Source organism: Canis lupus, chromosome 9 (assembly GCF_048164855.1).
Source record: "Canis lupus baileyi chromosome 9, mCanLup2.hap1, whole genome shotgun sequence".
Lineage (NCBI taxonomy): Eukaryota > Metazoa > Chordata > Mammalia > Carnivora > Canidae > Canis > Canis lupus.
The window spans coordinates 17,558,013-17,583,427 of NC_132846.1; the positions used below are offsets into that span (position 1 = coordinate 17,558,013).

A 25,415-nucleotide genomic window follows, 5' to 3' on the forward strand; every position below is an offset into this window, starting at 1 on the left:
GCGAGCCGGGGTGCGGGGCTTTATTTGCAAACCATTAGAACCGAGCGAGCAGGGTGGTGGCTTAGGACGGCTCGAGGAGTCCGTCCCACACGCCCTAAAGAGTTTTCGCCGGTGACTCGACACCGCGCAGCGCGGCCGCGCTCCAGGCGGGGGTAAGGGGACAAGGGGAGGGTAGGCCGGCACCCGCTAGGCCAGCAGGGCACTTTGTCCGGCGTGCGCGGCGTCCTGCCTCGCAGTTCTGAACCCAGGACAGAACATCAGCGTCAGATCACCTTTTCCAAAAACTTGTTGCGTGCATTTAATCAAGTTTACTTTCCGTGCCCTCAGCGTGAACTTTTCCCACCTCCATTCGCATCCCACGACGCCCCCCCCCCCCGCAGGCCTCCCTCCTCTGAAGTCTTTGGCCCAAGGCTCAGCAACTAGAGCTGTTTAGTTCCCTTCCTAATATCCAACTGCCGCCCCCCCCACCACCAAAGGATCCGGGTTATCCGCTCCATTAATATATTAGCCAGGCATAACAAAAGGACGCGCGTGTCGGCAGAAGGCAATGTGACTCCAGGGAGAGGTGAGGAAACCTGGCCGGTGCCCTGCACCGCAGCACGGCTCATTGCAGTTCGAGCTCGTGAGGCGGCCTCCACCTTAGGCAAAAGCGGTGAAAGACGCGGTGGGAGTTGGCGCTGTGGGCCCAGCAGATGCTGACTTAAGCGTTTGTAGCTGGGCTATGGGAATGAAAACGCTCAAGGCTCCCAGGTGGGACCCAGAGCTAGGGGGAGCGTTCCAAACACGCGCCAGTCACCTGAATTGTGCAAAGAGAATCAGATTTCTAGGCAGGAGTGTAGCACTAGATAGGAGTCTTCTCCCTCCCTCGTGCATAATGGGTCCTTAAAATTAAATATATAAATGAAACAAACCACCACAAAACCCTTACATTCTTCTCATTAAATTGCTTATGTTTTAAAATAATAGTTCTTCGGTGTGAGAAAAAGAAAAAAAAAAACTGACCTGGGACATGATTAGACAAGCAGAGGAGTAACTAAAATTTCATAGGAGAGAGGGGAAAGAAAGAGATTTCCAACTGAATGCATTGTTCCCTGTTTCCAAGCTGTGTTGGGGGGTGGGGGGGAGTGTATTCCCAGTTTGTTTTTTCTGGGTTTCAGGGATTTTTCTTTAAAAGCCTCTGATGTAATCTTCAGGAAAAGAAGTAGAAAGTCAACCCAGGGAAAGCTCACACTTAGAACTCTGAGTCAGGCCTGCCCTAGTGAGGATCATTCTGGACTTGATCTTGATATGACTTGACTTGCATCCCACCTGAATTCCAAGGTCCTCAAGCAGGTGTTCCATTTAAGCCCTTTCTTTCCAGATTTTGGGGGAGAACATTCTGCTTCTATACTCTACATTGAGTAGAACATAGAGAACACCAAAATATCATGAAGTGGTATCTAGATGGAGGGATGCTTCTCACTTTCTGGGGCTATGGGGGTGGGGGGTATGCTCCATGAGCTTTGCTCTTACACTGTGTAGTCACTGCTGACCTAACTAGAGAAATGAGGAAGTTAGAAAAAAGAAAGGTAGCAAGTGAGGATTTCCCCCCTGTCAGATTAAAAAAAAATGTTTATAGTAGGAAAGTGCAAGCCTTTTACAAGTTAAAGTTGAAATGGATGGGTATTTTCCAGTTCCATATTGCTTGCTAGAATGATGACTGCAGGTGGCAGTGGGAAGGTGAGGGCTACAGTCTGAGCTGTCCAAAGTTCAATGAACCAAGCTAGACTGGGAGCTAAAAGAGAAACACCAATGAAACCATTATGGTCTTAAACGTAACTATTTGGAAGAAGGGTTTTTTTTTTTAAAAAAAAAAAAAAAGGAACTTTCAAAGCAATCTGTTATTAAATGTTATTTGGCTACATCAAATAGGATCAGCGGTAGAAAAAAAAACTTGCAAAAACGGCTGCTTTAAAAACAAAAACAAAACCCCTTCTATCTCACCAAATAGATTCTATTTCTAAATGGGAAGGTTGTAAAATCTTCCAAGTTGTTTCATTTTATTACATTCTTACGCTCGTGAATTTCTATTGACCTTGATGATTCTGTTTGAGAAAATCTTATTTCTAAATTTCAGCATAATTTGATGACCTAATTCAGCCCAAGATAGCTCACAAATAATCAACTTTTTGCACATAATTATCTTGAACTAATTAGACATTATCTTAACTCCACTTAGTTGCAAAACACATTTTGCTACAATCCAAATAAGCAATTAAGATCTAATTTTTGAAAATAAAATATTTTTACAAATTTATTAAATAATTTAAGTAATTTTATCTTTTCAATGAGGCTTTCCTCTTGACATATTGAGGTATCACATTAAAATACATTATAGCTAAATGTTCCTCAATATTACTGCTAAATCAACAGAAAACCAATTGATCTCGAGGAAAGGTTAATTAATTTGGGCTACTGGTCTCCTACTTTGGTCTGCATTGAAAGGAATTTGTATTGATCCCAGAAATTTTTTGCAAAGAAACTTAATAAGCATTTTTGTGCAACTGAGATCAATTTTTTAAAGTGTTAAAACAACAAGATTTTCTCCCATTTTATCACTCCAGGAGCTCTTTTCTGCTGTGGCTCATTCGAATCTGTTAGACTCCAGAGAAAAGTCATATTTTTTTATACTTTCAGTGAAATCAGTCGAGTGCTCCAGGCTTCAGAAAATGAAAAAAAAAAAAAAAAGAAAGAAAGAAAATGAAAACAGAAGTTAAGAACTTTCGTAGGATTTTGTTTGTTTAATCCAACTCTTCCATTAATAATTCTCACCAGCTTATTCTGCTATAAAGAGTTCACGAAGGGACAATGGGAATTACATTTTGTCTGTGACGTAAACACTGTAGCAGCCTTCCTGTAGGAAACAGGCCGGCTGCCTTCCACTTGGGAACACTTCTAAGTAGTGTCGCTTCTGCTGAGCTTTCCCCCTCTCTGCGTTTAGTCGTCTTCTCTTTTTATCAATGTAAAAAATGTGTCAAGCCTGGAACAAGGTGAAAGTTAACATTTGAAGTTCTCTGCCCCAGGACTGTATTCACTCCCAACACATTTTTCTTTCTTTCCACCACCACCCCCCCCCCCCCGCCCCAACCAGTGCTCGGTGGCGGCGTGGTCGCTGGATCCGAGAGCCTCGGCAGCTCCGCACTAGGGTCTGCAGGAAGGTTTAGTCTCCCCCCTCCTCTCCCCCTCCCCCTCTGGGGACCCCTCCCCCATCTCGAGGGAAATTCCTAAATCGAGCGAGCCCCGAGGACCGCGGCCGAGCGGCCCGCATCCCCTTTCCGCCCTCCTCCGCCCGCTGAGCGTCCGAGGTGAAAACCAGAGAAATTCGCCGTCGACGCGGGGGGCGGGAAGGCTGCGCGCTCCCTGAGGGTCGTCCCGGCGCCGCCTGGGACCGGCGGCCGTTCCCCTCCTGGCCCGGGGGCGCGGCGCCCAGCTCCGGGCGCCCCGGCGTTTGCGCGGCCGGTTTCCGAGGAGGGGATTACGCAGCGGGAGCCGCCGCCGCGGTACAGCGACGCCCGGCCTTTGTTGACTTTTGGGTCTCGGGAGCCACGGAAGATTTATTCGCCAGGGGGGAAGATGCCCAAACAATAAAGAACTAACTGCACCTGTCACCCCAAGATGCCCGCGGTCCTCCTCTGTCCCCCTGTTCCCGGCACCCGCCGGCCCGGGTCCACGCGCATCCTAAGGCGCGGGGCGCAGGTCCCCGGGACGCCGCGAACGCGCGCAAGGTGCTCGCAGGCTTCACTGCCCACAGGCGGCGGGAAAGCGCGCGGGAAGCCCCAGCTCCGCGCGTCCCCGCCGCTCCGGCTGCCCAGGCAGGCTTCCAGGGCGGCCTCCGCCGGCAGCCCGCGGGGCCTCGCCCCCCACCAGCCCAGAAAAGTCTCTGCCAAGGGAGGGTGGGGGGAGAGAGAGAGAGACCTGGGGCCGGTTTCAGCCTGGTGGGTGAGGGCAAGACTTGGATGTTGCTAATATGTTAGAGACGGAGGGACCGTCTCTAACACCGAGGGGGACGCGCGAAAAGTCAGACGAGTTAGACTCGGGGAGGCTGGTAAAATGCCTCGGCCCAACTCACGACCTTAGTGACATTTGGAATTCGAATTTACCAACATTTGTTTGCCCGCTATACAAACATAAATAACTTTTGAGTTTGAAAGTGTTTCCCTCTCTTTGGGACTTTAATGTCCTTCCAAAGGGCCTCCAAATTAGATTTTTAAATTATTCAAACCAGTTATTTCCCTCTCCTCCTTTCATTAGCTGAAGTGCGGGGGGAGGGATGGGATTTCTGGATTTTTCTCAAGTGCTACATGCCACCCCTTCTCTCATCTGGGGAGGCAATTACGCGATAATTAAGGGACTCACACAGCTCTTTTTATCTTGTCCGCAGTGTGGAGTGGGGCGATCAAAGTAAAGACTGTCCAAGTTCAAGCCCTGGCGAGGATGGAGTTCATACACAAGGGCTCAGGCAGGCTGGCCTCTGCTTGGGCTGGTGTTGTTATTGTTGATGTCAATCCGAACAAGACTTACAAAGAAATAGGTGGACTGGAAAGTGAGCCTACTATCAAAGGAGATTAATGATTTTGTGATCTCAAGCAACTGTAGGGGTGTGAAGTTGCATTTAAAAGCTTCTTAGAAGGCAAACAAATCATCAGCTTTAAGTTCTCAGGAATGATATTTTTAGAAACAGTATTTTTAAAAGTGGCTTCACAAAATACAAAACAGCAGCTACCCCGAAATGTCCTGGTGGCACAAAGCTTCCCCTGCAGGAGTGATTTAACTCGACTCTCCCTGGCCCCCTCCAAAGCTACCGTGATGGTTAAGTTTTGTTTCTCTTTTAGTGAAAAAAAAAAAAAAAAAAGAGTTCAGGATTCTCTATTGCAGACAACTTAATTTTATCAGCCACATCTGATATTTTATTCTCACCAGAATACTTCTCAGATAAAGGAAAATTATACATTGGGGAAGGAGGAAATGTAGTTATATTAATGAATTTGATTTCATTGTGGACGGACTCAAAGGAAACAGAGAGGGCTTAAGCTCATGTCAAAAGTTAAACTTTACTGGGAATAAATAATCTTAAAAAAACCTCAATTCTTGTGATATTAAATCAATTTATATACCCACTGTTATTGAATTTCTTTGACTTTTTTTTACTATCTTCACATTCATATAATAAACATAATACAATTTTGTTTTAGATCATCTTCCTTTTTGTCATTTATATTCAGTATTGGACTTTGGAAAATACCATATTCAGAATACTTACTTTGGATTAAATTGAGGAAAATAACAGAAATACTTTTTTGTTAACATTTGATTTATTTAAAGTCCTTAACTGCAAATGATCAAGAACATATTCCACGGCTTAAAATTTATCATTTTCGTTATTTAAATCAAAATATTTTAATTACAATCACATTGATAAAATTAACATTTTTAATTTGTAATTTTAACCATCATTTAAAGCAATTTCAACTATAAAGAAAAAAAAGGAATAAACCATGCAATAAATTAACATTGAGAAAGCAAAGAAGAATAATGAAACCCGTCTGGCTATACTAACACCATGTCCAACTGTGAAAAGTGCATTAACACTGAATGAAACAAGCACACGATGGCAATAATTAAAATGGCCACAATCAGTTAGATTTTGGAATCTTGGACCAAATTTTGAAATACCACTCCCTATAACTTATCTCTCCTCCAACATTGTAATATTCCCTTTTTCCTGGAAAAAATATTATTTAAATGGTATAGATACATAGAAGCTAATTTTATACATGTTATGTGACCTCAAAATGACATGACAATGGCACTCTGCAAAGCAAGGAGCAGAGTTATTGAGGATGGCAATTCTTGAGGAATTGATTCTCAGGGCTATACTTGGGTGGAGAGGACAAGGGAGGAGGGTGTCTTTGTAACTTCTTGGTCAGGCAACTCTTGAAAATGTAGCATGTGTATCACCTACCTATTACTTCTATATGTTATGCAAATATACGGAGGATGTCTACAGATTTGAGCATGTGCATAAATGAGTTGGTACATAATATATATGTATTTCATTTTAAGACATCTGCTATTTGAATGTATCAGAAATGTAAGCTGAACAACAAATGGCTCTGATGTTTATAATTAGTTTGTTTTGCTGCATAAGAGCAGTATTGTCCTTCAAATATTTTTAATAGCCCCTAGCGTCTACTTGTTTCTTCACCCTTTCAGTTCTTATGGTTAAGAGTATTGCCATAGACCTGTAAACTTGTGGAGGGTCAGGCGAGGAGGGGGTGGGGTGGGGGTGGGGAAGCACAAACAAATATTTTACAAGTTTGACCGTCTTTCTTTTTTTTTCTTTTTTTAAATAAACCCTGCCCAGACTAGAATGTGTCTGGAGGAGAAAGAGGGAAGAAAGGGAGAGGAACAAGGATAATAGAAGGATTTTATATATACATTTGTGGATTGTTAAACTTTGCAGGGAAATTTTTTGTTGGTTTGGGATTGGTTTTCTTTGTAATAATATACACAAGGCATTTTGAATACAATAACAAAGTAACAGTCCTTCGCACTGGGGAAAAGATTGTGCACACACACACACACATACACACAAAATGAAATAAAAACAGTTGGGATTTTATTATGCTGTTGTCAGCTTGGTATGTGTGGTTTTGTTTGTTGTTGATTTCTCTCTCTCTCTCTCTCTCTCTCTCTCTCTCCCGCTCTCGCTCTCTCGCTCGCGCTCTCTCGCTCTCTCTGTCTCTCTTGCTACCAGCATGGCCATGCCAGACAAACCCCCAGTCCCACGGAGCTAGGAAGTGTTTAAGACGGGTCTGGAATACACACCTTGGTAGTAGGCCGGCTCCAGGGCTGAGGGCTCGATGGGGCTCCTGGTGGCCACCGAGGCGCTGCCGAGGGGCAGGCTGGCGGGCAACGCAGCGCCGTAGGGCGAGTACTGTAGTGCCTGCTCATAGGCCTTGAAGTCCAGCTTGTGCTGCTGCTCCGAGGAGGACATGAGGTTGTTGATGGAGAAGGGGTGGTTGAAAGAGTAATGGGGGTCCCCTTTCAGGTGCAGCTGGGACTCGTGGGGTGCCAGGCCATGCGCCGGGTGGGAGGGGGGCACAGACACCAGCGACCCCGGCCCGGAGCTGATCGGGGGCGCCGCCGAGGAGGGTGGGGTCTTCAACTCCGAGGCGCCCCCTGTTGCCGTGGCCCCGCCGTGGTCCAGAGTCTGGGGGCTGGCAGCCGGCCCGGGGCCCGGCGCGCCCTCTAGCTGGCCCGCCTTGCCGTGCACGCCGCGGTGGAGCGGCGAGTTGGCGCTGGGGTTGGCGGCGCTCGCGGGGTCCTTGCGGCTCTCGGGACCGCCCTTGGCTCCGCCGCCGCCGCCGCCGCCGCCGCCGCCCCCGCCCCCGCCCCCGGCCCCGGCCCCCGGCTGCTTCTCGCACTTGAAGCGCTTCTGGCGGCGCAAGTAACAGCCGTTCTCAAACATGTTGCCGGAGTCCGGGTGCAGCGTCCAGTAGGAGCCCTTGCCCGGCTTGTCCGGCGAGCGCGCCACTTTGACGAAGCAGTCGTTGAAGGAGAGCGAGTGCCGAATGGAGTTCTGCCAGCGCTGCTGATTCTGCCGGTAGTAGGGGAAGAGGTCCATGATCCACTGGTAGATCTCGCTCAGCGTGAGCATCTTGCTGGGCGCCTGCTGGATGGCCATGGTGATGAGCGAGATGTACGAGTAGGGCGGCTTGGCGTGCGGGTAGCTGCGCTTGAAAGTCTTGGCGTCGCCGCCGCCGCCCGCCCGGCTGCGGCCCAGGTTGGACGGCGCGTACCCCATGGGGCTCATGCACGGGTTCATGGCAGCCGCGTAGGGGCCCAGGCCGTTCATGGAGGCCGCGGGCTGCGCGCCCATGGCGCCCATGCCGCCGGGGCTCAGCGCCGTGCCCATGGCCGTCACGCCCGCCGCCGTCATGCTGTTCATGGAGCCCGCGGAGCCGCCCGGCATGCCCGCCACGGCGCCCGGACTCAGGCCGGCGCCCAGGCCCGGGTTCGCGTAGGACATGTTGAACGAAGCCGGCGTCATGTTGCCGCTGGTGGTCATGGTGTTCATGGTCATGTAGGTGTTCATGGAGTTCATAGAGCCCAGGCCCGAGTTCATGTTGCTGACCGGGACGGAGGAGTAGGCCTGCGGCGGAGACAGCGAGCGGAGAGGCCCCGAAGGGCGGGGTTAGTAGTGGGAGCGCGCGGCCGGCCCCGGGGGCAAACCCGGCGGGGCCCCGCGGCGCTGCAGGGCACGGCCCCCACCCGCGGCAAACCGTCAGGCGCCCTCCCCAGAACCAGCAGAGCAATGGCCTGCGCAGCGGGGGGAAAATCGCGTCGCGGCAGGCATGAAAGACGAGCGCTCACGGAAAATATGTCCCCGGGAAGATGTGTAATCGCCTTACATGCCAGGCTCGGGACTGACTTCTAGGGCCCCTCCGTCGCCTTCTGCATCCACGCCAGCTGGGATCCCAGTCTCCACCCCCGACGGGCCTCAGCAAAGCCCTTTTGTTAAAAGGAGTTAAACTCCGAAAATACAACCATTCCCGGACTCCGCTTATTCACCCCCACCGTAACGGGAGCGTTGGGTTGGGCGGGACAGCACCCCCCCCCCCGGCCCCCGGCCCCCGGCCCCGTCCCCGTCCCCGTCCCCGTCCGCGTCCCCGGGGGTGGGCCGTGGAACACCAGCGCGGTGCCTGTTTCGCCTAAGCCGGCTAGGCCGGGCTGACCACACAGCAGCCTCGGCGTGCGGGGAGGCTGCTGGATACAACTAATCTCCCTGATAGAACTAATCATTCATGGCCATATGACCATCCATTTTTCAGCATCTGGCTTTACCGCCTTAGCAGGTTTCCCCAAATGGTGACTTTTCGTTATTGATACGTTTAGGAGGCCTGTTTTCCATCTACTTGTGGCAACTGTACTATTAAACGGGAAAGAAACTCAGAAGTTAAATAAGTTGTGGGGAAAGATTAAAGAGACAACTACAAGAGGAGAAGGGGAAAGGAGCAGTGCATAAGAATATCCATGCACCACGCTTAACTTTCACATGACTTTACATGTACATCTCTTTAAGCCGTTCAAAAAGTTGCACCAATTTCCTTATCTGTTTCCAGCCCTATAGTATTTGAGAATTTTGGTGGCATAATTTGTCAAAACGGTGTATTTTGTATTCCGGTACTGATACGTTGCTGTGGATTATTTCAAAGCTTGGCTTTAAAATCCCACTTTAAATGTATAAAATCAAAGTCTATTTTCCCTTAACGCTATTCTATTTTCCACTTCTCAGCTTTAACCTATAAAGAAGTTCTTTCCATAGGGAACTTCATTAACTAGCAGGCTGAGATGTCTGCATCCGAATTAAACCCCGAAGAAGAGTTCTGAGCTCTTTTTTTTAAATTATCAGTAGGAGAAAAACCTTATCAATAGCAATTTGGGAATGCACTATAGATGTTAAAAAAAAAATAGAGTCCAGAAACATGAAAACTTCTCTGATAATTTAATAAAAATAATATCCTTAAAATATTTTCAACAGCAAATACAATTTCATTTGAAAACATAAAAGGTGTATAAATTTAACTAGGCACAGGCTGCTATGGTATGCAAATAAACGTAAGCTAAGCTTGTGAGTATATAAATATACAAATCTAAATAAATTAATTACCATAAAAATATTTACTGATTCTATATTTTTCTGTCCACGTCTTTAAGTAATTTTTACTTTCGTTTTACTTTTTTTTTTTTTTTTTTTTTTTTTTGGTCTTTTCCTTTCCCCAGGATTATCGAAGGCCATTTCAATAAGCGTTTTTAATAACGGTGAACTTTTGGCGGGTGATCTCCAGCTGTTTCTAGAGAAATACTTTTAGTAGGTGGTGGTCCTGCCTGTACCTGGTTTTGCTCACAATCCCTTTGTGCACATTGTAAAATAAACCACACGAACGTGCCACCAAGGGGACAATGAAGAGAAACAGGTTCTCCGTTCGGGGTGCTGGAGGCAGAGTCCGTTCGCACCAGCGCCACCCAGCGGTTCTAGGATAGAACGAGCACACTTCTCCCCAAACAGGGCTTTTAAAGAAGTTTTATCAAATTTCGGAACCGATCCATTATTAAGACGCTCAACTTAGCGGCATCGCGCTTTCATCCGAAGACATCTGCGAATTCAGCCGTGGGAGGAAGAGCCCGCCCTGCTGGAGAACGCTTGTCTTTTCTAGAACTAGAGTTCCCTCCAACTCTTGGCGGCGCCCGCCCGCCAACCCGCGGCACCCCGGGCCTGGTTCCGGCTCCCGCTCTCCGCAGGGAAGAGGCGAGCGCTTTCCAGAGCGGGTGCTTTCAAAGCCCCGAGTTTCCTAAAACCCCTCCGGCCGGCTCCAAACGTCGAGCGCCTGGACCCAGCCTTCCCCGCGGGGCAGCGGATCCGGCTCCGAGGCTCGGCCAGGCCTGTCCGGGAGCGCATCGGGTGGGCACGCAGCAACGGCACCGAGGAGGCGCCCCCGGCCCGCCACCGCCCACCCTGTCGGGCGCCCGCCTCTCCGGGCCTCCTCCGGCTCGGGTTCCGGGAGCGTCCCGCCTGCTGCCCGCCTCTCACCTCCTGTGTGTCCGCGTAGTAGCTGTTCCAGTCGCTGCTCTCATGCCCTTCCATCTTCACAGTCCCTAACATCCTGGAGCCACCCTGCCCAAAGCAACCATCCAGCCCTGTGCGAAGCGACGGGCGGCCGCGCGGCGCGGGGCTGGGGGCGGGGAGCCGAGCCGCTGCAGTCACCCGAGCGCCCGCGCCGGCCCAACGCCACCCGGGCGAGGAGGAAGCCCGGCGCTGCGGGGCGCGGCGTGCGCGGCGGAGGCGGAGGCGGCGCGGCGGGCGGGGGCAGGCGGCGGCCGCGGAGCGCGGCGCCCGGGAGCGCCTCCGCGGGAAGTGAGCGGGCGGCCTCTGCGAGAGGAGTGCAGTTGAGCTGATGTGGATCTTACGTCGCTCGAGTGCCCACCTCCTCGTCCTCTCCCCATTTGTCCGCCGCACAAAGACGCTCGCACCTACAAAGCCCGAGGTGCACCTGCGAGGCGGCCGCCCGCCAGTCCAGCCGCCGCGCCTCCCGCCCAGCCGCGCTGCCGCCGCGCGCCCCCTGCGCCCCCTCCCGCCGCGCCCCCTCCCTCAAACCCGGCCCTCACTTTGTTTGCAAAGCAGCGTAATTGGTTTAAGCCCGGAGCCTGGGGGAAGAGGGAAATGGGATGGGAGGGGGTAACCCCCTTTGGAAAAGGAAAAAAGAAAAATAGGCGGGGCCGAGCTAGCTAACGAGGGTTCTGGATAGGAATCACGCAGCCGGGGACGGGGTGGGGGCGGTGGCGCTGGAGCCCCGGCTCGCAGAGCGCTGCCAGCTAAATGACCCCAGGGCCCCTCCCCAGGGGGACCCACCGTCTTCCGGGGGCCGCCGACTGCAGCCCCATCCCGTGCCCCTCCTGCTCTTCTGTCGGCTTCCAGCCCCCACTGTACTCATTACAGACCCAAAGTTCAACCCCGGGAGATTGGAGAATACAGACCATCCCCCCTCCCCCGACTTCAGGCTTGAAAAAAGGAGAAAGCCCCAATTTTGCCCTTTCACTAGAAACTCGGCCATCTGAGTCAACCTAGCCGAGTGACGTTAGGCCTATCTGGGCTCCTGGCTAAGCAGAGTGGAGACGCTGCCACGAAACCCGTACCTGCGGCTAAGAGCAGGTGAGTCACAGCACCGTTTTATATCTTTATGACATAACTTTTTTTTTTTTTTCCGCCTCGGTCCGCTCTACTTCCCTTGTCATCTGTAGCGATCATAAAGAGGAAGAGACTGAGAACAGATGTCTGTGTGATAGGGCAGGCGCACCCGAGTCGGGCGCTCCTCCTCTGCCCAGCTCCTCCTCCTGCCCCCCTTTCGCAGCCCCGGGGACCGAGCTGGTGGCGACCGTCTGGTTTCCGATAGGGAAAGGTCAGGGGGAGGGGACAGCTCCCTAAACGCGCGCGTTAACTGGGAGAGCAGGAACAGAGGCGCGGGAATGCATCTGCTCGGCTAGAGAGGTGCCAAGCTGAAGCCAGGGATGGTCGGGCGGCAGTGCCTGGTCCCCTTTCTCACCTGGAGGGGCCGGGCTAGCACCCTAGGCGCTTGCTTGGTTCCTACTGGGTCCTGGACATTGGTGGGAAGTTCTCCCCAAAGCAAAGCCTCTTGGCTGCTATGAGGCCCTGGCTAGAAGATTGCCCACGGTCCTGAGGAGGAGGACCAACGAAAGTGATTGCCGAGCACTGAGTTGGTGATAGGTTGTGGGATGGTGTGAGTGTTTCTGAATATGTTTCTGAATGTATGCGTGTATGTGAGCTTCTAAATGAGCGTGACTATGTCTGTTTCTAAGTACGTGGGTGACCATGTGTGTGTGCCCCACTCTAGGTAGAACCCACTAGTTTTCCTGAAGTAACGACAAAATAAAATCTTTCTAAAATGACGAAAAATCTGCAAAATATTCTTGTTTAGCAAAGTTTTAAGCGTGTTATTAATCTCATATTAAGAAATGTGTTTTAACTTGTCTTTCAGATACCTCCCCCCCCTCCCCCTGCACTTTGTTCTTTTAAATCTTTCTTTCTTGAAATCTGGCAACAGAATCACATTAAATCCTTGAACCAAACAAATCTCTTAAATCAGCAGGGGAGCCTGAGAGGGTGAAGATGTGCAGTTAAGGAAATAAAAAAGATAAAAGCATTGGATTACAATTCCTTTTTTTTTTTTAACAAAAGGGAGGGGGAAATGTCACATCGTAAGGAATGGAATGAGAGTGAAATTAAATCCACCTGGAACTCAGAGCAGGTGCCCTCCCCAACTGCAGCCTGCCCCTGCAACTGCAGGTCCCATCAGTTTTGTAAATGTATCTGTAAATGTGTGGATCTGCACAGATTTCTCAGAGCCACCCTAAAACGAATTCTTTTGTGTAAAGTACCCATCAGCAGCAGGACCTTGGTTCCATTTGTAAAGTAAACGGATGCTTAGCTTCCTCGGCCTCATGGGGGGTGGGGGGGACTTTCAGTGCTGAGCTTCCTTGTTCCTTCCCGCGGTGATTCTCCAACGCCCTCTTGGCTCTTCAAAAACATCGAGCATGACTAGGGCATTTTCTATAGGTAGTGACAACTTAGTAACAGCTTTTATGGTACACAAAAAGCTAGTGCCTAAAGAGGGGAGTGCTGTCATTTTATAGGGGGTCAATGAAAAAATCAAATATTCTTTCACTTTTAGCCCACTTCCTAAACCTACTAGAGCTCATCTTAAAAAAAAAAAAAAAAAGTCAGCTTAAGAAAGAAAAAAAGAAAAAAACACCTGTAGACGGATGTCCAAAGTAAAGTTTTTTTTTCCCCTAGGGCTTCTTCAGAGCCCAAGACTAGTGGTGAAAAGTGGACTTTGCCAACTTCAGAGCCTTGATCCAGCCTGGGAGTTCCTGGGTCGCCGCCCGCCGAGAATTACTGGGCTCCTAGCACCTCCCGGGTGTGTGTGGGGAGGAAGGGGGGGGCGCCCCAATCCTCCCGCACGCGCCCCCAGCGAGCACGGTCAGGGGAGTCTGGAACTCCGGGCGCCTCCCCTGCCCGAGATTTCAGTTCACAGAGCCGACGGCCTGAGGCCACGAAGGAAAGGTGGCAGCGGAGTTAGCTCCCAGCCTCTCTTCATCTCAGTGGCAATACTCCAAGACACCTAACACGTTTAGGAAGTGAAGTTCTAGCGTCCTCAGATGCCAGCCAGTCCCTTCTCAGAGTTTTAAAAGCGAATCATCAGGGTCGTGCCGGGTCTTTGATTTAGAAAATAAGCAGTAAACAAGCAAATAAATGAAACAGAGCTGCTGTCTCCGGGTAGCTGGCCAGTAGGCAGCCAGGTGACCTGCCTGGTGGCTGCAGTCTGCTCCTTCGTTGAGCAAACCTCTTCTCCCAAATAGGCCCTGTCTCCGCTTCTCAGAAGGCTGTGCCCTGCTTTCCGGAGACGTGGACGCGTCTCCAACCTCGGGGAGGCGGGCTGGGTGGACCTGCCCGTAGGGGCCACGAGGGCAGCCACGTGGCGTCTCCTGGGACGTCCCGGGCCACACTCCCCGGGCCAGGATGGGTCTGTGCGGGCCCGGCGCGGCTCCGCAGAGGGAGGGCAGGCTCCGGGGCGAGGGAGGCCGGAGCCGGCTGGAGGGGAGCCTGCGGGGGGGTCCAGGTGGCCTCGGGCGGAGGAAGCGGCCCCGCCCTTCCCGGAAGCTGCGCCTTCTCCGCCTGTGGGGTCCGCTCCCCGCGCGGTCGGGCTGTGGGCGCGGGCGGCACGAGGCTCGCTGGCCAAACCCGGCCACCTCGTCTACCCTTTCCCAATATTACCTGCTTGGGAACCCCTTCCGCAGATCTTCACCTGGGCAAGGGAGGAACAGGGGGTGACTTGGGCGAGAGACAGCTGGCGCCTCAGGCCTTGGGCCCTGCGGGCTGCGTGTGGCCGCGCCGGGGTCTTCCCGGTTTAGCAGGACTGCGGGGTGGGCAGAGGGCGGAACCCGGGGGGGCGGGGCGGGCCGCTGCGGTGCCCCCTGGAGCCTCCCGAGGACTTGCCTCTGGTTTTCTCCAGGCCCCTGGCTCGTGCGACCTCCGTCCTCCCAGGGGGCTGTGGCCAGGTCTCTACCGGCGTGGGCCCAGCCACCCTCAGTGCAGGCGGGTCCCAGCTCCTCCTCTGCAGGCCTCCCCACCCCATCTCACCCAGATGAGATGCTGAAATCTGCCTGCGGGGGGGGGGAGGAATCAGATGCTGTGAAACTAAGACCTGTTGTCTTTCACGCGGTTCAAAGCGGATCTGGACTGGGACCCCGGTGGGTTTAGGACTGGGGAAGGCCTGGGACGCTGAAAGCCACTCTTTGCACCTGCGGTGACTGGCCTCGCTAACCGAGGTGTGGGTCCGAGCGGGGGGCGGGGGGGGGGCGGGCGCGGCGGGAGGGCGGGAACCCGAGACCCGAGGAGCGCTCGGCCGCCAGTCAGGCGCGGGGGCCAGGAGAAGCACCGAGCTCCTGTTCCTTCACGGCCCGTCTTCCTTGACTTTTCTTTGTTTTCTCGTACCCTCCTTTCTCTGCCCTTCCTTCTATCCTTATATTAATCAAGAAATTAATTCACAACTCACAAGGCGTCTGACCCTCAGTAGGTAGGGGCCCTGGCCCCGGGACCACCTAGCCGGCCTCATCCGACAGTTTCGTGCAGAGAAATCTCAGGATCCTGGGTGTTTGTACTGGAAAAAAATCTAATGAAACATTTTAATCCCAATACTTTATCTCTGGGTTTGTCCTTTCCCTTCACTGCGCCTGGAGCCGCCGCGGGGTTTCTGAGCGGCCTGGGGCGCGGGCCTCCCTGGCCCGCAGCCGGATGTCGGAGCCGGAGCTGCTCCCTGCCCAGCCTTGCCCGCGGGCGACAAAACCGTCTCTCTGGCCTTAAACTAGCATTGCCCTGCCAAAACCAACTCGCATTTTCATGTATTCAAATGAGAAAGATTGGGAAGGACGACTAGCCCTCTTGGGCAATCCCTAGCCTTGGAGGGAATAAGTGTCCCATTGGTGCCCGCAGAGAATGGGAACCTCCCTTCCTCGAGGCCTGGGTGGCACACGTGGCACCCCCGCCCAGGCCGGGTCCCCAGGCAGTCGCACATCTCTAGGCAGCTGTGTTCGAGTTACTGACTGCTTTATTCACACTTTCCTGTTACACTTTCCTCTAACTACTTAAAAACTGGTAGGGTTGGGGTCCTGGAAGAGGAACTGGAAATGCACGCTACAAATACAGAGTTGGAAAATTAGGGAGAAGCATAACAAATTTTAGGTCTGAGAACAGGGAGGGACTACAGTGGTTGAGGCCCTACTCTGTGCCACAGACTAGACTGGTGTTTTGAGATCCTGGCATTTCCCCCACCTTCCACTCCAGGTGTGCAAGAGCTGGGAGTCTGAAAGCCTGGGAACTTGACTCCACCCCACCGGCAGAAGCTGGGGCTGATAGGGAGCCAGTGATGGAAACCCACAACCTCAGAGCACTCTTAGATGTCATCTCTCTCCTGGAGGCTGCCACCTTGAACCTAAATCCTTCCCCGATGGTGAATGAGTATTTAGCTCGTCATTCCCTGAACTCTATCCCCCCAGTCCACCCATCTCTCTCTCTCTCTCTCTCTCTTTCTCCACACACACACACACACACACACACACACAGCCAGGAGCTTTCCCACGGCCCCTTACTTGGCCCCGGTGGTTTAACTTTGGCTATTCAAATATGATTACCCTCAAATTTACATAGTTTTATTTAACAGATGCTTTTGTAACAATAATATTAATCATATCCTACACATGCCGTGTGTGTGTGAAAATGATTCTAGCTAGGCTTTTTTTCATTGTATTGTCTTACTGATTTTCCCCCCGAAGTTTAAAACTGTTCATTGGACTGACAAAAAGACTAATTTACTGGCATGGACAGAGGGAGGTTACATTCATTATTTAAAATAAAAATTTGATTGGAAGACACTGGTGAGTGGCTGCCTCTGGACTTCCAGCAGCTATTCCAGAGCTAACATCAGAAGAAAGTTTTGCTTTAAAAATGGTGCATTTGTTTGAAGTTGTTTGATTTTCCTGGTCCTATGGGCCACAGAATAAAACTCACATTGCAGTGAGTTTGCTTCTAAACAGAAACACTAGGAAGAGGACTTGTTGTCAGTATTCCCTTTTGCAGAGATACCAGCAAGATTTGCAGGAATTTTAACAACTTTCTGCAGTCATCATGGTTGCCTACTGTAAATGGATCAAAGCAAGGAAATGCAGCTGCCAGCCTTCGGCTTTACCTGTAGTGTGCAGCACAGCTTCCGTGGGTCTCTGGCGAGGACATAGCAGGCATCCCCAATCAACTGAGCTCTGCTCTTCTCAGGTCCACATCTTAATCTACATTCCTACATTCAGGGTTATATCGTTCTGAGCAGCCTATTCCATTTGTGTCATTTTCTTTTTTTGTCTCCCCCACTGGACTGGAAGATCTCTGAGGGTGGGGCCCACCGTCCCTACCAGAGCAGAGGCTGGAGCATAGTAGACTTTTTTTTTTTTAATTTTTTTAAATTTTTATTTATTTTATGATAGTCACAGAGAGAGAGAGAGGCAGAGACACAGGTAGAGGGAGAAGCAGGCTCCATGCACCGGGAGCCTGACGTGGGATTCGATCCCGGGTCTCCAGGATCGCGCCCTGGGCCAAAGGCAGGCGCTAAACCACTGCGCCACCCAGGGATCCCCATAGTAGACTTTCAATAAAGATTTGTTGACTGAATCAATAAACTAACTGCCCCAATCCAGATGGTGGCCAGGCTGGTGTCAGGTGGGAAAAAATGCTTGAGCGGAGGAAACCTTATCCACTTGACTCCAAATCTCCGAGCGAGAGGACTCTAGGGACCTGTCTTAGCCAAGGGGGTTGTTTAATGAATGGACCAACGGACAGAGGAAGGAACGAATAGATGGACAGATCATTGTCAGAAAGGCCAGGGTCGCATAGCCCTGTAATCCCTGAACTTCCAGGCCCACTGGGCAGGCATCTTATCCTGGCAGCGATGCTTGATTTTAACCCAAATCCTCTGGGTGATGTGATGAAGTTGGAATGCCCCCATTTCACCACTTCTGGACTTCAGCAACTCCCTCCACACCGCCCCCACCCCTGCACTCATTTGCCTATCTAGGGTGATCAACGTGTGACCAAAGACAAATATTTCACTTTGCCCTCGCTGTGAAAAGGCAGCAGCAGAGGCTTTCAAAAGCAGATATTGATTAAAAGTAAAAAAAAAAAAAAAAAAAAAAAAAAACCATCAACTTTCCATCAAGCAAAATGTTTCATTCAGAGCTGTAAAGGAAACGTCCGTGTTTGAATAATATGTTTAAATTGGCAAGCAAATGAAGCCGAGCCCACGCAGTGAGAAAGAAAAGCCTTGCCGCAGAGCTCGCTGGTAGTCCGGGCTTGTGCGCGGGGCTCACCAGCGCGTGGCGCGCTGCGTCCCCACCCCGACGCTGGAGGGCACCTAGGGAGCAGGCCGCCGGCCGTCGGGGCTGCGCAGCCAGGCACTGATCCGACCCTCCGGGGCGCCCGGCGCGCAGCGGGCCTTGGCGGTGGCTGCGCGCCCGAAATTACCAGCATTTACCTTAATTGCCTCCTAGTCTTTAGGATCCAAAGCATTTTATCCCACACGCTTTCCGTGTGTGATGTAATGGTTTTCTTAAAGGTCCACCAAACTTCTCAGAATCTGCTGTGTTGTTGCAAGGTATTAACTGGAGACCTCTCGTTTCAACTTCTCCTCCCGAAGTTTTATTTGCCATGAAAGCATGGGCGGGAATCCTTGAGAGAGGAAGCCGGTCTGCCGCCTTTTTCTGGGCTTCTCTCACTTGGGAAACTACCTGGCAGCTCCATACCGCAGCTGCATTTGTCTTTGATGCCCTGTCCTCCTGCCCTCAATCTGCACTGGGTGATGTGGGGCTCAGTCCGGATGCTGCCTGGGATCTGCATCACAGACTCGTTTCAGATCACACTTTCTGCCCTTGGCTGCCCCCTGTTGCACCCCAGCCACCCCCAACCCCTCCTCAAGGGAAAGGGCCTCAAAAGTCAGGTGGATCCCCACTCGCTTTGGAGGCTTAGGGTACTAGCAGATCTAATTCAGATTTTTCTTTCAATGCTTTCCATGATGAAGTTGGAGGTGTGGATCCCACTCTCCTCACCCCACAGGCCTCCTCCCTCCAAAATACCTTCTATTGTGACTCGCTGGACTCCTCTGACCTCCTCATGACCCTCCTCTCACACCCCGCCAAGAGAAGTGGTTTCAATAAATAAAGCACAGTGCTCGGGTTGAAGGTCAGTTTACACTGGGGCAGAAGCTTCTAAAACTCCTGCAGGTGCTGGAATGGGAATAAACCAGACCATCATCCTAAGAGATGAGAAAGGATATGAGGAGATGGCAGCCAGGTCTAGGAGTGGATAGCAGTAGGTGGTCAGTCACAGATTTGTGGTCCAACCATTCGACCTCAAATTTCCTGGGGAACCCAGGCAGATTCTTTTGGGCTCAGTTTCCTCCTTTTTCAAAAGAGCCTGGACTCAGTTCAGTTTGGTAGGTGTCAGTTGTAGGAAGAGAGGCTGGAGCAACAGTCAGACCTGATGACCCACCACGCCTTGGGGTTCTGGGGCAGAAACCAGTAGGGGTGTGAACCTCCAGAGGAAACTGTTATGGTGATGGCGGTGAGGGGGTGGCTCTGCTCTGAGAATGGCAAAGCTTCTCTCTGAGGAGCCCAAGACACTGGGAGAACAAGTCCTAGGAAGAACACTTCCCTCCCTTTTGCTCTGGTTTTGTGTTCTGTGTTTCACAGTAACTTTTGGGCAAAAACCTTTTCCTTTTTCACTTCCCAGCATCTCCAAAGACAACAATTGGTAGGAGAGAGCAGAGGGTGTCTTCCAATTCCTAAGCCCAGGCAAAGCCTCCTAGGCTAGGAGGCTGCATAGTGCTCTGCACACTCCACTGGGGAGGGTTGGTGCCCTTGAGGCTAAGAGTCTCTGAGACTGTCTCTCTTATTACCCAAATAAGTTGCAGCCTGGCTTTTTTTTTTTTTTTTTTTTTGTGCAATTGACAGGGACAGTAGGGTTTGTGCTTAGAGCAAGGGATTTGGAATGAGATCTGGATTCCATTCCATACTCTGAGCCTCTGCTTTCCCAACTGTAAAATGGGCTTACTAGTACCTAATTCACACCAGTTGAGTACAGAGTAAGTGTACAAAATTGTAACAAACATAAAGAGCCTTCACAGAACTCTGGAAGCCTGGGTGGTGCTGGATGCTGAACACTTATTGGCAAGTAATGCTGGCCTGAAATCTAGGTGCCCCTCCCCCCTTACAGGTCTTCTGCTGATGGTCACCAGCCCAGCTCCCGGGTGTTGTGGTCCCTTTGGGCTGCAGTCAGGCAGGTGAGGATGAGGGAGCTTCCTTGGGGAGACTGAATGCCTGGCGGTTGGCTCATCTTCCATGGTGACCCTGCCTAGAATCTCCTCCCAGGGGATCCCTGGGTGGCTCAGTGGTTTAGTGCCTGCCTTTGGCCCAGGGTGAGATCCTGGAGTCCTGGGATCGAGTCCCGCGTCGGGCTCCTGGCATGGAGCCTGCTTGTCCCTCTTCCTGTGTCTCTGCCTCTCTCTCTCTCTCTCTATGTCTATCATAAATAATAAAATAAATAAATAAATAAATATAAAAAAAAAGAATCCCCTCCCAATCTCCTTGACCTGTGGGGCTACTTTTTAGGGAGTCAACCATGGCAGACGTCGGGCTTCAGAAGCTAGTATGTAACTCTCCCGGTTGCTGAGATGGTAGACCTGGCTTATGCGCAATACGTGACCTTGCACCATCATACTGTCTATGGCAACCTCAGTCAAGACCTGGGGCCTGGATCTAGGAGACATCTCAATTGGAGAGATGAAGGGTGTGAGTCTGGACTTTTGGGAGCCTGGATGCCATTCTGCCCTCAGCATCTGAACTCATTTGGAAGAGTACCACTTAGGACACTTTCTAAAATACTCAAAACCCAATATGACATTACAGTAGGGAAACTTTCATTGATATTTTAAAGAATTATTTGACATAAATGCCCTTAAAAGGGGGGGGGGACTTCCTGGAGGTCCATCTGAAATGAAGCGAACATACTGGGCTTATGATGGGTCCTTCAACTATTCTGAATATTACCTTGCATGTGCAAGAAAATCTAGTGAGGTGCCAAATCTTCATTAAGAAAAAAACAGTATTGTATATGAAAAGACCAAATCACAAAAGACTTTTGCCAGATACAGATCCATTTGCTGAAGTGAAGATTCATGAGTTGCTTAATTCCTCCTGTCAAGGGGGTTTAGAAGAACTGGATTTTCGGGGTGGATCCCTGGGGCTCACATGAACAACAACCCACATTTCAGACAGGGCTTGGATGGATTAAGAAGGTCCTGTGTACAAGGCTCTAAAAAGTTTTTGAATTCTGGTTTCATTTAGTAATCAGAACCAGGTGAATAAAATAAAATATTTCCTTCACTAGAGAACAGAAAAATAACACATCTTCAAAGCTTATTGATTTTTTTTGGATTGGTGCTGGGGGAGGTGCATTCAGGGGAAGTGGGCTGGTACACAGAAATCTCAGGCTGCCAGCAATTTCTGGCTAAATGCAGCTTCTGTTTTTACAGCTTACTTAGGGAGAGCTGTTAGTTTTTCTAAGCATAAACCAGGCATTGGTTCTCTAAGCTCAATGTTTAGGCTACAAAGCACATCCAACAGTCTTACATACCTACCTTTAGAAAAGGAATGGTTTGACCTCAAACTCCGCAAGCTCTCTAGTCTATTACCATACTTGGAGAACACCTAAGCAAAGCCCTTTGGAAGTGTAAAGGGTAACTGGAATGCTAAATACCAGCCACTATGTCCTAGAAAAATAAATCCTTAATTCTCAGCCAGGTACACCTGCTTTGGACCAGGTTTATTAGTGTTATATGTATCTTTTCTTTTCAAATGGATAGTTTTACTCACAGAGTTTTCTTTCTGCTCAATGCTTGCTATTTTTATCTTACCTTAAAAACCCTGAGATCAGGCCTGGCACCAGACTTTTAAGGCAACTCAGGAAAGGGTGATGGCTGGCTTCCCACTGGTCCGTTTCTGAACTCCATAAGCTCAGATGTTAGAATCACATCAGAGGGCAGGGTAAGGAGGGAGGCCTAGTATACGTTAAGTAGTTCACCAAGAGGAAAGAAGGGTGAGCAGGGTGTGAGGAGAAGGCTGAGGCTAAGCAATGCCATGGAGGTTAAGCCAGGAGAGGCTGTTTTAGTACATTATTGCCTGGATTAAAGCCATACAGGCAACTTTGGGCAAAACTCTGGTTATTTAGTTTTCTTCCCCAGCTTCCCCTTCTTTCTACTCTATTCTCTGCCTCTGTCTCTGCACATATTTTTCCTTACCTTTGAGCTTCCACTTGGGTTTGGTCAATGTTGGGGCAATGGTGCAGGAATGAAGGGCATCTAGCAAATGACATCTAGCAAAATGGCAACAGAAATCTGTGAGTGATCTTATTCCTTCAATCCCATGCAGGAACTCTATTACTAACCTTGCAATTTGATTGGCAAAAATAACACACTGTTATTTTAATTAGCATTTCTGAGATTACTACTGAAGTTGAGCATTTTTATATTTCTACTGGCCACAAATATCTCTTCTTTGGAAACTGCCTTTCCACACCCTCCTTAACCAATTTAAAATTTTGAGTGCTCATCTATTTCTCATCTAAAGAATACTGATCCCATGTTTGTCATAAATACTGTGAGTTTTTCACCAGGTTTTCATTTGTATTATACTTCTGTTTATTTTTCAACACATAGGTACTTTAAAAAAATCATCAATATTTTAATTAGAGTTTATACCTTTTATGGTTTAATGCTTATAAGTCTCATCTATACCTGTAATTCTTATGTATAACAAAATCCTTCATCCAGTTGGAATTTATTTTGGTGCATAATATAAAGTCAAGATATAATTTTAATTATTTATTTTCCAAAAATACCTTTGGACGGGTCCTAATTATGAAGGGACTTGAATTCTCTTAGGAGAACTTTGGAATTTGTTCTATGAGAATACTTTGAAGGTGTGGAAGCTGAATTTTTGGATTTTCCTTTGCTTGCTATGCAGTGAATCCAATAGGATGCTCCAAAACTAGAGGACTAGAGGACTGAGAGGTGGTGGTTTAAAAGTGCCAAAAATTAGATGAAATTATAGTGTTTCAATGACTATTTTTATGCTGCTCTTTGAGTCTAATGCCCTTTTCTAGAAGATAGCACCCAAAGTATTAACATTCTCATATGGAGACATTAAAATATCAACAATGACTCTGTAATGCCTTTACATCACTAACAACTATTCTTTCTCCTCTTCCTCCCTCCCCTCCTTCTTCTCTTCTTTCTCCTCTCTCTCTCTCTATCTTTCTTTTAGACCTAGAATAAAGTTCCTAGCACAGAATTGATTACTAGCTAGGAAACCAAAGGTAAATCCTTCATCTCTTTGAACATCAGTAACTTATCTATAAGATGAAACTAATAGTATCAAGCTCATGGATTGTATTATCCTATGATATGGATATCTGAATACTTTGTTACCATTTTGTATTATAAATAATATTAATGAACAATGTTTATTTACCATTTAAATTGCTTCCTGACCATATGATAGACACTACAGGCTACATTAATTTAATTTTTTTTATTTTAGGAATATGGCCTATATCTTATATTTATGTAACGTCCAGGATGATACCAAGAACAATTCACACTAAACACTTTTGGTTATTTGCTTAGTATTTTAATTAGCACAGGAAAGTAATGTATTCATTGTCTGAAGGGGTTACTTCAACACTTAGGGTGAAGCTGTCCTCAAGGAGTACCCACAAGGCAGTGATGTGGGCGCAATGAAACCTCAAGAACAGCAGATATTTCTCTAGAGAATGACTCTCGTCTTGTGGACACTCAGCAACCATTTTGAACTCATTATGTTAGGGAGTAAAGCAATAAACATTTAAAAAATGTTTTATTTATTTATTTGACAGAGAGAGAGAGAGAGAGAGAGAGAATTTGTGAGCACAATCAGAGGGAGTGGCAGGCAGAGGGAGAACAGGCTTCCCACCAAGTAGGGAGCCCAATGCAGGAGTCATCCCAGAACCCTGAGATCATGACTTGAGCCAAAAGCAGACACTCAACTGATTGAGCCACCCAGGTGCCCCAGAACAAACCTTTGATGTAAGATTATTATCTCAATTTTACAGAGGAGGTTGCAGAATTCCAGGGAGCAAAGTGACTGGCACAGTTGGCAAAGTTAGGTATCCCTACCTGGCTTTGTGCCCCTAGAGTGGGAGCTTGCCTCAGGGAGGCCTGAGAATGTCTGAGTGCATCCATCTCCACAGTTGGGATGCTTCCAGGCCCAGCATTGGGGAATTGTGCAGCAGAGAGCATTCTTTTATCTTGAATTTCTGGGAAGCATCAATCTCAAAGAGGACTTCCAGAAGACTCTATCTGCCACTTTCCTGATCTCATTTATTAGTTGCCAGAGTATTTGAAAAGGGAGAGATTGGTAGAAAGTAGAGCAATATAAAATACACACTTGAGGGTCATTAAGTGTCAGGCACTGAGCAAAGCACTTTCATGTGGATAGGTGGCATTTAATTGGTTTTTCTTTTTGGTCTTTTTAAAAAAAAAATTAAAGATTTTATTTATTTGTTCATGAGAGACACACAGAGAGAGGCAGGGGCACAGGCAGAAGGAGAAGTAGGCTCCATGCAGGGAGCCCAACATGGGACTCAATCCCAGAACTCCAGGATCACACCCTGGGCCAAAGGCAAGCGTTAAGCCGCTAAGCCACCCAGGGATCCTCATCTTTTTGGTCTTTTAAAAATTGGTAAAATATAATACAGGAAAACAAAACAGAAAACAGCGGTTTATCACAAAGAGAAAATTCAAACAGATATCACCAAGGTTAAAATGCAGAACACTGCTAGTACCCCATACCCTAGGACTCCTCCTTGCAGTGTCCACCCACTCACCATCACCTTCCCCACTCTCAAGATGACTACAATTTTGACTCTTATGGTTAATCCTTTTTTTTTGTACTTTTTGAAATACATCAGTTGAGCATGCATCCATAAACCCTACAGTTTTTGCTGTCTTGGTTTTTAAACCTTATATGATGGTTTCATTCATATGTGGAATCTAAGAAACAACACAGATGAGCATAGGAGAAGGGAAGGAAAAGCAAGATAAAAACAGAGAGGAAGGAAAACCCTAAGAAATGCTTAACTATAGGAAACAAACTGAGGGTTGTTGGAGGGGAGGTGAGTGGGAGGTGGGGTAATTCGGTGGTGGGTATTAGATATAATGAGCACTGGGCGTTATATGCAACTGATGAATAGCTAATTTCCATCCCTGAGACTAGTAATTCACTATATGTTAACTAAATTGAGCTTAAAAAAACAACTAAGAAATAAACCTTATATGAATGGAATTGTACAGTATGTACTCCTCATGTTTGGCATATTAGCTCATAAGGATTCATCTATGTTGTTTCCCATAGATGAAGGTTGCTCACATCCTTTATTGCATTTTAGGAATATACCACAATTAATTTATACACCCTACTTTTGATGGACATTTGGATCCTTACCAGGTTTTAGCTATTATGAGTGAAACTGCTATGAATATTGGTGTACAGGTTTCTTGGTGCATGTTAACATGCATTTCTATTGGGAATGGAATTGCTGGGTCATAGAGTCTGTGTATAGTCAACTTTAATGGATAATGCCAAATATTGCTTCTTACAACCTT

General features: G+C 48.9%; 1 protein-coding gene and 2 long non-coding RNA genes across 4 annotated transcripts; 1 reads left to right on the forward strand and 2 right to left on the reverse strand.

Moving 5' to 3' along the window:
- The first annotated feature begins 1,867 nt into the window (after positions 1-1,867).
- Positions 1,868-5,157, forward strand: LOC140639851 (uncharacterized). Its single transcript, XR_012036493.1, has 2 exons — positions 1,868-3,029; positions 4,421-5,157. It is a non-coding gene; the product is annotated as an uncharacterized lncRNA (long non-coding RNA).
- On the reverse strand, positions 2,761-3,828 carry LOC140639852 (uncharacterized). 2 transcript variants are annotated; one of them, XR_012036495.1, is made up of 2 exons: positions 3,642-3,828; positions 2,761-3,019 (listed from the first exon to the last, which is right to left on the reverse strand). It is a non-coding gene; the product is annotated as an uncharacterized lncRNA (long non-coding RNA). The 2 variants fall into 2 exon arrangements; XR_012036494.1 differs by lacking the exon at positions 3,642-3,828 and adding an exon at positions 3,353-3,499.
- On the reverse strand, positions 5,072-10,839 carry FOXA1 (forkhead box A1). The gene is made up of 2 exons (XM_072838354.1): positions 10,634-10,839; positions 5,072-8,194 (listed from the first exon to the last, which is right to left on the reverse strand). The coding sequence occupies exons 1-2, from the start codon at positions 10,703-10,705 to the stop codon at positions 6,833-6,835; spliced, it is 1,434 nt and encodes a 477-aa protein (XP_072694455.1). The 5' UTR covers positions 10,706-10,839; the 3' UTR covers positions 5,072-6,832.
- Positions 10,840-25,415: the final 14,576 nt, after the last annotated feature.

Coding starts and splice junctions, on each gene's coding strand:
- FOXA1 (XM_072838354.1), bottom strand. CDS start 10,705: ATGTTAGGGACTGTGAAGATGGAAGGGCATGAGAGCAGCGACTGGAAC. Junction 8,195..10,633: donor ACTACGCGGACACACAGGAG/GTGAGAGGCGGG, acceptor TCTCCGCCGCAG/GCCTACTCCTCCGTCCCGGT.